A 14,478-nucleotide genomic window follows, 5' to 3' on the forward strand; every position below is an offset into this window, starting at 1 on the left:
AGAGCGAAGAAAATAATTGATGACAACTTTATTATGGTAACAAAGCAGACTTTATTAGGTTTCTCTATCACATACACCTTAGTGACAGACATCTGTATGTCCAGTTCACTGGTTATCAATTCACTGTATTGCTACAGATGAGTTGCTTTGTCACTCATTATCTAAAACTTGTTTTCGGAACAAATTGCTGCACCGTGATGCGTTGTCGTCTAGTAGCAGGAATCGGTGATGCGCTTCATGCTCATGAACCTCATGCCGCTCATGCCGCCCATGCTGAAGTTCCTGTACTCTCCGGGCCTCATGTACATCATCCTTCCTCTGTACTGGGGCTGCTCGTACATCAGCCAGTGGCCGTCCATCACGTTGCAGGACTGGCAGTTGGACATGCTGTGGCGGTCCATGAAGTTCTCGCAGTCCTCCATCAGCTCGTGCATCTGACCCTGGAAGTTGTCCCTCTCGTAGATCCTCGCCCTGTAGGAGCCCTTGTGCATGGGGATCACGCGGCAGGACCTTATGCAGTCGCTCATGCCAATCATGCTCTGATAGTCGGAGTACTCGCCCCTCCTCATGAAGTACTGGTTCCCCATGAAGTTGGTGCGGTCGTAGACCATGAAGCAGCCGTGCTCCACCCTGCAGGAGTGGCAGCGGCTCATGTAGGAGGACAACCGCTGGCTGTCGAGGTGGTGCCCAGCGAATAATGTGGGCTACGTAGACAACTGGAAGACTTTCTGGGGAAAACCTGATCTGATGAGGAGAGACGGCATTCATCCCACGTTGGACGGAGCGCGTCTCATTTCTGCGAATATGACCAAGTTGATCACCGGACTTAATCTATGACAACCCAGGGTTCAGATCAGGAACCGGGAGCAGAGTTGTAGTTTAACACCCTTCTCTGCTCTTCCATTCGAGCAGTTACCCACCCTTGACTTTAGAGTAGAGACTGTGTCTGTCCCACGGCCACTTCAATTAAATAAATCAAAAGTAAGCAGAAGAGGAGTTGTACACAATAACCTTATACAAGTTAACACAATTATTTCAGCAGTGCAACAAAATAGGTCTATTAAATGTGGTCTCCTAAATATTCGATCTCTGTCATCTAAAGCTGTGTTACTGAATGATTTAATATCAGATAATCACATTGATTTATGTTGCCTAACTGAAACCTGGCTGAGCCATGAAGAATATGTCTGCCTGAATGAATCGACTCCTCCAAGTCATATTAATAGTCACATTCCTCGAGGCACCGGTCGAGGAGGTGGAGTAGCAGCCATCTTTGAATCGAGCCTATTAATTAATCCTCAACCAAAATTACACTACACCTCATTTGAAAGCCTTGTTCTTAGTCTTTCACATCCAACCTGGAAAACACTACAGCCAATTCGATTTGTGATTCTGTACCGGCCACCAGGTCCATATTCAGAGTTTATATTACATTACATTACATGTCATTTAGCAGACGCTTACAATGTGCATTTCAACAGAAAGAACAACAACAATACAGGAGTGTACTCCGTTAGTCAAAAGTACACTAGTAACTGATAGTGCTATTTAAAGAAGCAAATCTCTGTTTTAATCCAGATATAACAGAGGAGGTGTGTTTAGTCCGTCCCAGATTGAAGAGCTGTCTGATGTCAGTGGAGAGCTGCAGGAGTCGGATGGCCAGGCCGCCTTCTGAGTAAGAAGAGGCGTATTCTCCTGATGTTGTGCAGCATGTACCGCCGCAGCGATGTTGGCCGTCAGGAGAGTTGACTGTCGAGTGTCACCCCGAGGTTCCTGGCAGTCCGGTAGGGGCCAACACAGAGCTGTTGAAGGTGATAGTCAGGTCGTGGGTGGGGAGCCTTTCCTGGAAGGAATAGTAGCTCAGTCTTGTCAGGGTTGATCTTCAGGTGGTGAGCAGACATCCACTGAGAGATGTCAGTCAGACAGGCAGAGATTCGTGCCGCCACCTGTGTTTCGGACGGTGGAAACGAGAAGATCAGTTGGGTGTCGTCAGCATAGCTATGGTAGGAGAAGCCATGCGAACGAATGACAGAGCCGAGAGAATTTGTGTACAGAGAGAAGAGGAGGGGACCCAGGACGGAGCCTTGAGGAACCCCAGTAGTGAGAGGACAAGGATCAGACACAGATCCTCTCCAAGTTACCCGGTAGGTGCGGTCTTTAAGGTAGGAAGAGAAAAGAGCGAGTGCAGTGCCTGAGATCCCCAGATCCTGAAGAGAAGAGATCAGGATCTGGTGGTTCACGGTGTCAAATTCTCAGAATTTATATCAAGTTTGGTTCTTAAAACCGATAAAGTTATTATTGTTGGAGATTTTAATATCCATGTGGATGTTGATAATGATTGCCTTAGTGCTGCATTCATCTCCTTGTTGGACTCGATTGGCTTCTGTCAGAGAGTACAGAAACCCACTCACAGCTTTGGCCACACGCTTGATCTTGTTCTTACTTATGGCGTTGACATTGAGCATTTGAACGTCTTCCCACAGAATCCTCTTCTGTCAGACCACAACCTCATAACTTTTGAATTTATACTACCGGAGTGTACTCCGTTAGTCAAAAGTTTCTACACTAGATGTCTAACTGATAGTGCTGTAGCTAAATTTAAAGAAGCGATTCCTTCTGTATTTGATTCGATACCACGTCTCAATATAACAGAGGACTCCTGGTCTAACTTTAGTCCGTCCCAGATTGATCATCTTGTTGACAGTGCCATAGGCTCTCTGAGAATGACACTGGACTCGATAGCCCCTCTGAAGAAGAAGACAGTGAGGAAGAGGAGGTTTGCTCCTGGTATAACCCTCAGACCCGCAAACTGAAGCAACGTCACGAAAGCTTGAACGCATATGGCGTTCAACTAATCTCAAGAATCCCGCTTAGTTTGACGAGATAGTCTTAAAGCATATAAGAAAGACCTCCGTAATGACAGAGCAGCCTATTACTCATCAATAATAGAAAAATAAAACAACCCCAGGTTTCTCTTCAGCACTGTAGCCAGGCTGACAGAGAGTCACAGCTCTGTGGAGCCGAGCATTCCTATAAACCTTAGTGGTAATGACTTTATGAACTTCTTTAATGAAAAGATTTTAACTATTAGGGACAAGATTAATAATCTCTTGCCCATAACCAGTGCCAATCTGTCCTCAAGTGGAATGGCCTTGGAAACCGCTGTATGCCCTGGTGTATATTTGAGGATTTTCTCCTATCTACCGAGACCAATTAGTTTCAACGATATCTAGTTCGAACACGACTACCTGTCTCTTGGACCCCATCCCGACGAGGCTGCTTAAAGACGTTTTGCCTTTAATTGGCGGCTCTCTATTAGATATTATCAATGTGTCTCTGCTAACAGGCCACGTACCACACTCCTTCAAGGTGGCTGTTATTAAACCTCTCCTGAAGAAGCCCACTCTGGATCCAGAGGTATTGGCTAACTACAGACCGATCTCTAACCTCCCTTCCTCTCCAAGATCCTTGAGAAAGTGGTCGCAAATCAGTTGTGCGACTTTCTACATCATAATAGTTTATTTGAGAAATTTCAATCAGGATTTAGAAAACACCACAGCACCGAGACGGCACTGGTGAAAATTACAAATGACCTCTTAATGGCAGCAGATAAAGGACTCTCTCTGTCCTGGTCTTGTTAGACCTTAGTGCTGCATTCGACACCATTGACCATGACATCCTGTTACAGAGACTGGAGCAGTCGATTGGCATTTCAGGCACGGCACTAATTTGGTTTAAATCCTATTTATCAGATCGATCTCAGTTTGTATTTGTAAACGATGACGCCGATAACCACCAACGTTAATCACGGAGTTCCACAAGGTTCTGTGCTTGGACCAATTTTATTTACCTTATACATGCTTCCTTTGGGCAATATTATCAGGAAACACTCCATAAACTTTCATTGTTATGCAGATGACACTCAACTATATTTATCGATAAAACCAGAGGAGAGCAACCAACTCTGTAAAATTCAAGCATGTCTTAAAGACATAAAACATGGATGACCTGCAACTTGATGTTAAACTCAGACAAAACCAAGTAATTTTAATCGGCCCTGAGCACCTCAGAGATCAATTATCTGGTGATGTGGATTCTGTAGACGGCATTGCCCTGGCATCCAACACCACTGTAAAGAATCTTGGCGTTATCTTTGATCGGGACTTGTCCTTTAACTCCCACGTAAAGCAAATCTCAAGGACTGCATTCTTTCATCTACGTAATATTTCAAAAATCAGGCACATCTTGTCTCAAAAGATGCAGAAAAATTGGTTCACGCTTCGTTACTTGAGACTGGATTACTGCAACTCCTTATTAGCAGGCTGCTCTAATAAATCTCTTAGGTCCCTCCAGTTGATCCAGAATGCTGCAGCTCGTGTTCTCACTAAAACTAAGAAAAGAGATCACATCACTCCTGCACTAGCTGCTCTGCACTGGCTCCCAGTAAAATCAAGAATCACTTTTAAAATTCTTCTTAACCTACAAAGCCTTGATTGGTGATGCTCCATCATATCTTAAGGAGCTTGTCGTACCATATTGCCCCACTAGAGAGCTACGCTCACTAAATGCGGGACTACTTGTAGTTCCTAGAGTCTTAAAAAGTAGAATGGGAGCCAGAGCCTTTAGTTATCAAGCTCCTCTTTATGGAACCAGCTTCCAATTTCAGTCCGGGAGGCAGACACAGTCACCTCGTTTAAGAGTAGACTTAAGACCTTCCTCTTTGACAGAGCTTATAGTTAGGGCTGAATCAGGTTTGCCCTGGTCCAGCCCCTTGATATGCTGCTATAGGCTTATAGCTGCCGGGGACGTTTAGGATGCACTGAGTACCTATCTCCTCTTTTTCTCTCCTTAAGGATGAATTTTCATCTCTCAATCACACGTTACTAACTCTGCTTTCTCCCGGAAGTCCTTTTGACTTTACGTCTCATGGGGTCATCGGACCCTATGAGACGGCATAGATCCTATCTGCCTGATGGATCGTCTGGGTCGTGGAATTCCTGCTCATGACTACGCCACTGTCCTGTTGAGACTCCGCCACTCCTCCTCCCCACCGCCATCTGCCTGATGGATCGTGGAGGTCTCCATCGTGGAATATGCCTACTATGAACTATTCATACACTCTGTCATATTCATTGAATGTATTTTAACTCTAAATCTGTCCTTCTGTACACATTACATCTATTGCATCTGTCCATCCTAGGAGAGGGATCCTCCTCTGTTGCTCTCCTGCAGGTTTCTTCCCTTTTTTTCCCCTGAAGGGTTATTTGGGAGTTTTTCCTGGTCCGATGTGAGGTTTTGGGGCAGGGATGTCTATGTGTACAGATTGTAAAGCACTCCGAGACAAATTTGTAATTTGTGAAATTGGGCTATACAAATAAACTGAATTGAATTGAATTGAATGTCGGGGCAGTCGCTCATGCACTCGTAGGAGCGGCCCTGGAAGTTCCTGTCCTCGTAGAAGGTGACTCTGTTCATCGTGTTGCTGGAGGTCATCTTTGCTAGATGTTATCAGTGGAGGCAATGCTGCTGCGGTCGCTGTTGCTGTTGCTGCACTTGGAGCTGAACTGCTTGCCCATCTGTCAGAAAACCTTCCTTTTTATACCTGACAAGCGGGAGGTGCCCTTTGTGAAAAGTGCCTGACTCAGCAACATGCCATAGAAGCCCATGGAGCACTGAGAGTTGTCCACATTTGCAACTCCCCCCCCCCGCCCCAAAAAGAACTGGCGAACACCGTCAGACAAAAACAGCTTTTTTTTGTCTTTTCAAACGAAACAATAACGCCTTTTGTAACACTCGCAAAGGCTCACATCACCGCAGTGCACAAAACACATCTTTTGGCATGTTTGCTTTTTTCAGTTTTCAATTCAATTCAGTTTATTTGTATAGCCCAATTTCACAAATTACAAATTTGTCTCGGAGTGCTTTACAATCTGTACACATAGACATCCCTGCCCCAAAACCTCCCATCGGACCAGGAAAAACTCCCAAATAACCCTTCAGGGGGAAAAAAAGGGAAGAAACCTTCAGGAGAGCAACAGAGGAGGATCCCTCTCCAGGATGGACAGATGCAATAGATGTAATGTGTACAGAAGGACAGATTTAGAGTTTAAAATACATTCAATGATTCCAATTCAGCTTTGTGTGGGGTTTAGCAGCCAAAGGAGTGTGCCGCATCATCCGTTAATATTGTCGGTGAACTTTGTATAATTGTTCGTTGCGCAAAAAGGTTCCCACATTTTAACAAACTCTCATTATATACGATCATATTGCACATTTCAGTGTAGTCACTCAAATGAATGTTACAAAGAACAGTCATGTGTGTCTCTATTAATCAAGAGGCTGTTTCAACATGTTTTTATCATTCATACTGACAGCTTTATCATTTCATTACGTTAGAACAATTAAAAATGAATTTGTTACAGCGTTAATTAAAGGAATATTATGTAGGTGTCAAGATGTTTCTTGGTCTTTTAAAGTGAAATGAGGTTCACGTTCAGCTGGTGTTTGAGTCTGGCGTCTTGGTAACGACGAGTGGCGATACTCCTTGATTCAGGATGGAGGTCTGCATGCCTGATTAAGCCCCCTTTATTGAACCGCTCGCTTGGTTTTCATTTACTAAGCAGAGGAGGCATGCGGCAGCTGAACGAGAACAGAAGGAAGTCGGTGGAAACCAGTATACCAGGGATTGTTGCACACTTAATATTTGGCAGTGAGATGACTGGATTGTTATGTAGGGAATTATTAAGCCAAAAACACTCTGTCTCACACTTCCTCTTTTCACCCTCCCTGTACTTTGTCTTTAACACTTCTCACATTGGAAGTCTAGAAACATGTTTATTGATGAAGATAAGTTATATAAAATTATAATATTGAATGGATGAAAATACTAGGGCTGCCCTTGAAAGTCGATTTCAAACTGAGGGCATTTTTTTTGTTTTTTTCTTCTTCTTTCAGTACAATATATAGTTATATTCTAGCAGGACGAGCACCAGGGTTTTCCACAGGCGGCTTTAGGCTCTGGATATGAAAGCAGATGGCAAAGATCAAGGCCCAAGGGAAGCACCAACATCCTGGAGAGGGGATTGTGCAAACTTCAAGGCCGCTGTGGCGAACCGCCTTGATGCCCGTTCGATTCGTCAGCCCTGTGATTGGCTGGTGACCCTTCCAGGTTGTACCCAGCAACTTTGCCCAATATCCAAGCTGGGTTCAGCCCCAGCAACCCCCCTGCTCCCCCGAATGGAAGAATGCTGTCGGTCGGGACGACGTTATCAGCTTGCGACCGACGTATCAGTGATGTGCGACGGGCGGCCTTGGGCTAACCAGTGGAGCCCGCTCACATGCACAAACATGCACTGAAAGGCACGAGCGGGCGTCAAAGCAAGGAGAAGCTCGGATAACAACACACACAGAGAAGATTTCTGCTATATTAACGCCCGTAATGTCATATATTGCTCCTTTTAAAAGTGGCAATAGGAATATTGAAAATCAATAAGCCAGTGTAGGAAAGACGTAACTTATTATACAAGGCACAGCTCCAAATGCAAAGAAAGGCTGCCATTAGCATAGAAGAAGATGAGGGTGACTGAAACTCACTCGAGTTTCATGCAAACTTTGAGCGTATCACTTTCACTTCTTGTTGGTTGTATTGCTTCGCTCAGCATGCCGCTTCGCGGCTCAGATGTTTTCCACCCTCGGCCACGACAGCAAAGATGAAAGTGTTTACAACCCTCGTTCACGCAGGACTTGGAGCAAATGAGGCAGATCGTGTTAAAAAAAGAGGGGAAAAAAGAAAATATCTTTACGAAAGATCAAGACTCCCCGAAAACGCTCAGCGGCCCGGCTTTATTTCGGGGGACCGGGGGATTTGTTGCAATCAGCTGGCTGAACCATAACAAGTGGATGTTATCACACTGCCAAAAAAACATTCTGCTGTGTGGCCATCCCATTAAACTCAACAGGGTAGTTAAACTGAATGATGGCAACTCTGGCTGCTGATTCAGGTTGAGAAAACGGCAAAAGTCAGCACAAAATATCCTCCTGCCGTGTTTGCCCACAGAAAGTATAGGGTGTGGAAGAGACTGAGCAGCAGAGGAGTTCCTGTGCTACGGGGCATGTGTCTCGACTCTGAACATCACCGTCTAAGGTCTGAACTGAAATGGGCTCAGCGTGTGAGTGGTGGAATTTGCATTAAGAGCGAATTACCAGGGAACAGAAAACCTTAAATGCTTACCTAAATCTAGAACCTGATTGGCTAAATTAAGCATTTCCAGGTTCCATTTTATGCCTATTTTTTATATAAACCCCAACACACCCACACACATACACACACACACACACACACATATAAACACACACTCACGTGTCACAGGTTAGACCTGTGTCGCTGCTAATAGGTATTAGATTATATTTTTCTTTCTGCATTCCAGCATAGGACGAGACCCAGGATCCTATGTTGATTTACTGGATTTTATTAAAACAAATGTGATATGTTATGTCTGTGACAGTAAAAATATACATTCTAACATGTGGTCAAGATTTAAAAAAAGTCCTGTTATCTCAAGCGATCGCTTGTAGTCCATTCGTTGCTGTCGGGGGACATTCCGTCAGAGAGAACCATTCACCCCTCGGACTTTCCCGAAACACTTGGACGACACAGAACAGCGAGCCCTTCAGGAGACGAGCCCTCAAAGTGGAGCGCCTCCAGCTGAAACATCCTGAGGACATTGTCATAATAGTGACAAGACTGTTTAATCGGCAAATAGTTCTGGAAAGACACAAAAACACCTGAAACTAGAATGGGCACTCAGTAGAGCGCATACCTTCGCATATCACAAGATTGGGCATTGAATTATGAACATTTTGGCATTAGTTGCATGCCAATTGGACAAAAATGTATCGTGCTATGGTAAAAAAAGAGTTTGACCTTTCCATGACCTTGACCTTGACCTTTGACCCGATTGATCCCAAAATCTAATCAAATGGTCCCTGGATAATAACCAATCATCCCACCAAATTTCATGTGATTCAAGAACATTTTGACCTGTTCATGACCTTTGACCTTGACATTTGACCCGATCGATCTCAAAATCTAGTCAACTGGTCCCCGGATAATAAACAATCATCCCACCAAATTTCATGCGATTCGGTCCAATACTTTTTGAGTTCTGCGAAAGATTTTGACCTGTTCATGACCTTTGACCTTTGACCCGATCGATCCCAAAATCTAATCAACTGGTCCCCGGATAATAAACAATCATCCCACCAAATTTCATGCGATTCGGTTTAATACTTTTTGAGTTCTGCGAAAGATTTTGACCTGTTCATGACCTTTGACCCGATCGATCCCAAAATCTAATCAACTGGTCCCCGAATAATAAACAATCATCCCACCAAATTTCATGCGATTCGGTTCAATACTTTTTGAGTTCTGCGAAAGATTTTGACCTGTTCATGACCTTTGACCTTTGACCCGATCGATCCCAAAATCTAATCAACTGGTCCCCGGATAATAAACAATCATCCCACCAAATTTCATGCGATTCGGTTCAATACTTTGAGTTCTGCGAAAGATTTTGACCTGTTCATGACCTTTGACCTTTGACCCGATCGATCCCAAAATCTAATCAACTGGTCCCCGGATAATAAACAATCATCCCACCAAATTTCATGCGATTCGGTTCAATACTTTTTGAGTTTTGCGAATAACACGCATACAAATAAATAAATAAATAAATACACGGCGATCAAAACATAACCTTCCGGCATTTTCAATGCGAAGGTAAATAGCACATATTTGCAATGTTAGCCGAGCTAAAGTCTGTGTGTGTGTTTTTTAAGACTCGGGAGCCAAACGAGGTAGAGCGGCACAGCTGTTGGTGCACGATGGGTTCACTGATTAACTGAGCTCTGATAACAAGTGTCCGGCTCAGCATGCCGACTCACATGCTGCCCGCTCAGGGCGGCAGCAGCATGCAGGGCGACTTAATGTTAACTTGTCACACGGAGTAATTGCTGCTTATTACGCCGCACACAGCTGGAGACCAGCCCGGGCTCAGAGAGCAGTCCAACTGCTGCTCTTGGAGCTGCAGAAAAACCAGGAACTCCATCTCTCCAACAGTTCAGTGAAAAGCTGTTTTAGTGTGAAACTTTGAATCCTGCACGGAAAGCAGAAATGAGTGTTTTGTGTTCATGCTTGTTTTGTACGTGTCCTCGTGGTTGTATCGGGGGGAGATGGGGGGGGGGGGGGGATATGTTTCTGAGAGTTGTCTCTAAATGTCTCGACTTCTCATCGGGTTGTACAATCACAATGGAACAAACTCAGATGCAGTAAAGGCACTTCCTCTGAATGCTCATTTGTTTAGTTTCAGAATCCATTTCGCCAAACACAAAACTGAAAAGTCAGTCACGATTGTCAAGGTGCTTTTTTATTGTCCAATTCATCATTTTTAAAACGTATTGCTAAAGGTTGCTTTTTTTAACTAAGAAAAAGATACTCAAGGGCTAATTTTACATTTAAAAAATAATTACCCTCGGTTAGGTCTTGATAAATATTTTGAAAAGAGGTTATCTTAAACCGTTTTAAACAACTGTGGCATCAGTTTATTCTTGGCCTGGGGAAAAAAACACACTCAGCTAACGAGCATTTTGCAAAGCTTTCAACTCTTACTTCACCTTGGGTGCAGTTGGAAGCTTAAAAACAACAAAATCAAGGAAGTGAACATTTGTTTTGTAAAAAAAATGTTTAGGAAATGTCAGTAGAGGTGGAAGCGACAAAAGGAGCTATGAAGTGTGAGTTGAAGTGGACATCCTGAAAGTAGTGAAGATGAAAAGTGTAAAAATGTAAAGACGTCTGTTGAAGTGTGAGTATCACTTAAAAAATTTATTCGTAAAGAAGTTAACTATGACATGAAGCTTAAGTCCTAAAAGTGGTCGACACTCTTCACTTTGAGGTAGGCCTACAGAAGTTTTAAAGTTTTGGATGTAGGTATATATGCTTTTTTTAAAAATGTGTTATGCTGGACTGCAGAACAAGCATCAAGCGTAAGCAGTAGAGTTGAGGAAGTACTGGAAGGGCATGAACAATAAAAGGAGCTGAGGTCTCTTCTCACTTTGATTAGCATCTTTGTCTCAACCATGCCGCTTCTGGCCTAGTCTGCATTATCAGAAGCTGTGTGCATAGCTTCCACTGACTCGTGAATGAATTAATGCAGTCAAATTTTCCGAAGAAAAAGCATGCGTTGTTTTTTAATTTTTTATATTGTGCTAAAATGTCAGGTAAAGTGGAAGTCCTACAAGGATTTGAAGTTTCAGTGTACGTGAAACAGCCGTCAGGAGTCTAAATGTCCGTGTGGAGGTGATACAACTTTAACAAGTAAGTGGCTGAAAAGAAGTTCCAGTTCAAGTTTAAACATTGAAAGTACTTTTTGCTTTTTTTGTTAATGCTGTGAAGGAATCATGTCGTCGGCACAAAAAGTGGTCCATGGGGATTGCACATTCATACCTTTAGACAGGAGAACTTAAAATCCTGAATGTATTCTCAACAGTGATGTCTCACATATGTCTGACTACGTTTATCCGACTTGAGTGTTTGACGTCAAGGGTGCAACGAGATTCGCGGCGTTGGCAGAGGTCTTGGAGAGTGGGCGGCTCATGTGCTCACTGCCAGATCGACCACGGAGGCTCAGCCAGCCGTTCCTAATGAGGGCGCTCGGTGACGTCTGCGCTGATTATGCGGCGCTCCTCTCGTCGGGCCCGGGGGAATGAGTGTTGACAGTTGCATTGTGTCGCGAATGCAGCTTGACCCTCGGGGGTCAGGGGTAGAGTTGCACTGTGATGTCACGGGTCAGCACGTGTTGCCTATAGTGTGAGAGAGGGCCGGTTCGGAAGTGTTTTACTTAAAGGGAAAGTTTCCATCGCTTTTTCAGTGAATAAAATACAAATTTAGATGTTCGACTTTTTTGGGTGGGGGGAATATTTGTTGTAAGTGTAGCTAAAAAAAAGGATTAGTTGGTGATTTTCTTTGCACCTCGCCTTATGCAATCAGAATAGGAATTGTGCTTTATTTGCCCTCTTAAGCGCTGTTTGCACAGGTGTATTATTTCTTGGGGGCCTCTCGTAATTTATAATAAGTGCAGAGGTCGTCTGTGATCTTGATCCTGTGCAAATCTGCCATGCCCGTAATTTGTCAAGTCGAAGTTCCACTGCAAATCACTTACATATCCTACCGAAGACAGAGGTAATATGATATAGGAGTCCCCTGCAAATCTCAGCTATTTGGGTTTCCTACCCCTAACCAAGTGTTTTTGTTGCCTAAGCCCAAACGCCAGACAACATTAACCATGTGTTACAACGTTAACTAGGTATTCGGGAAAAAGATACTAGGGAAAAGTTGCCCCTGATGTCATTATAGTGGCTTGGGGGGGGGGGGGGGCACCTCTGTAAAACATTGCGAGTAGGGATTATATTAAGTAGTTAAGGAAACATTTGTATAATAGTTTTATTTGGTGCAAGGGTCTAGATTTCCGATGCAAAGAATAGAACAAGCACTGAAGATTCCCAATGGGATCAAAGTGTCTTTTTATTTCATTATTGCTGATGAAGTCAATGTTTTATTTTTAATTTTATTTGGAGAATTGGATTGACCTACTCTAAGTGGTTTTTTTCATCCAGTAAAACTAAATGGGAATAGCCTTGAACCCAGTGAACTCTCGGGAGATTCAGCTATCCGTGTGTCATGTTCCTGACACAGCTTCGGCTCATGGATAAGATAAGCATCTACTTTGCATGTGTGACCACCAACCCCCCTTCCGCTGGCACAGCTCATTACACTGGAGGTATTGTTTGCATGGGTATGCATCTGCACACAAGCACGTATACGTGGACAAGGGAACGCATGTCCACCAGTGTGGGCTTGCTGTGTTTTGGTTCATGACACTGTGGATGGTGACGTCACTCAGTCGGGGACTTGGACTGCCTGACACTTGGGTCAAGGGCCGACATTGTCATGACAATTCTTCATGCACAGTATCGTCACAGGACGATTCCTAGTGCTTTGAACAGAGGTCACGTATCTCGAAAAGGTAACAGTCTGTGTCTATTTATGCTCCCCAGAGGATCCATCCTTTTGAGTATGTTCCAAGGGAATGGGAAGCTCCAGAAAGTAGAATGGACAGTTCTGCAGCTCAGGATTTATGTCTAGTGTCAGCATTCAGAGCCAGAGTTTGAAGTAGAGTGAGTAGAGTTCACTTAGCAATACAGTTAAATGGTTCCTTGGTGGTTTTTTTTGGTCCAACCGTCCAACCAGATGCCCTCTTCATTACATGTTCAGTGTACAGATGGTACACATTCTGCAATAGGGACGCCACTTTTTACTGGGGATTTATTATTTTTGAACTGTGATCACATGTGTGAATACAAAAGGTACAGCCCGCAAAAGACCGTTTGAAGTAGTCGTCTTTGTGGCCAGCAGAAAGTGTTCTGGACAGTTTAACCTATTGCATAACACTGAAGCATCTGAGAAACTGTGTGTGGAAGTATTTGGGGTTCTTTACCGTAGTTATGAAATTAATCCGTAGGTTGCCAATCTTGCTGAAGCAAAGACACATTCTTACATGGTCAATTACCACCCGAGTGAGGCAGCGGAGGAGTCAGAAACTGAGGGATAAGACGCTCTCTCCGACCAGTGAGAGATGGTAACTGATGCTTACACAACAAAGCTCATTGCATCTCAGACTCAGATCTGGTGTCACTTTCTGCATCAAATGCTGACCCTTGACACCAATGCAGCCTGTACCATACGTATGAGATGGAAGTGCTCATGGGTCAAGAAGAAGCGTGGTCGATGAGTCAACCAAATTCACGATTTAACCCCTGCGATCTGGAGTTTCCCGTGAAAGCAAAAGTTTTGTCATTCTTACTGACAGCTTTACTTCACTATGCCACTGACGCATGATGTTACAGCCCTATCTTAAGTTACTTTACAAACATATATAATGTAACCCCAACCATCATTTTTTTCCCCCACCCTATCCAGCTGTTGTCTGCAATGGTTTTACAATGTTAACCATATGTTACAACGTAAACCTTACGGCGTAAACCTTCCGGTTAAGATCAGGCAGCAGCCTCTGGTTGTGAAAAGTAAAGCCAATGTCAAAGTGCCTCAAACTTGAATTATCTGCTGGCCAGCCGGAGGCGACTCCTCTGGTTGGAAGTCTGATTGTATGGAAGTTCATGATAAAATTACCCTACTTCTCACTTCATTGGTCTCATTCGCTAAGTTTCAAGTCTTCGTCACTCCAGCATGATGTTCAAGTAAATTAGGGTCCAATTTAGAGTCAAATAGAGTATAAAACACGGTATGTTTTAAGGAGGGCTACCTAGTGACTAACTAGTTGCTACAAGAGCCCGGCACGGCGTCTCCATGTTACTCCTCCGCAGTCCAAATATGGTCACTTCCATTCACCGGTTGCTAAAAGCCAC

At 43.9% G+C, this 14,478-nt stretch overlaps 1 protein-coding gene across 4 annotated transcripts; it reads right to left on the reverse strand.

Annotated features, from left to right (window-relative positions):
- Window positions 1-209: 209 nt before the first annotated feature.
- Window positions 210-12,446, reverse strand: LOC130202461 (gamma-crystallin M2-like). Of its 4 annotated transcripts, XM_056428012.1 has the most exons (3): window positions 12,434-12,446; window positions 5,396-5,465; window positions 210-660 (listed from the first exon to the last, which is right to left on the reverse strand). In XM_056428012.1, exons 1-3 carry the CDS (start codon window positions 12,444-12,446, stop codon window positions 210-212), a joined length of 534 nt encoding a protein of 177 aa, XP_056283987.1. The 4 variants fall into 4 exon arrangements, with proteins under 4 accessions (XP_056283987.1, XP_056283986.1, XP_056283988.1 ...); XM_056428011.1 differs by lacking the exon at window positions 12,434-12,446 and having other exon boundaries at window positions 210-664; window positions 5,400-5,493; XM_056428013.1 differs by lacking the exon at window positions 12,434-12,446 and having other exon boundaries at window positions 5,396-5,475.
- Between the last annotated feature and the right edge of the window lie 2,032 nt (window positions 12,447-14,478).

Source organism: Pseudoliparis swirei, chromosome 12 (assembly GCF_029220125.1).
Source record: "Pseudoliparis swirei isolate HS2019 ecotype Mariana Trench chromosome 12, NWPU_hadal_v1, whole genome shotgun sequence".
In the NCBI taxonomy this organism is placed as follows: Eukaryota; Metazoa; Chordata; class Actinopteri; order Perciformes; family Liparidae; genus Pseudoliparis; species Pseudoliparis swirei.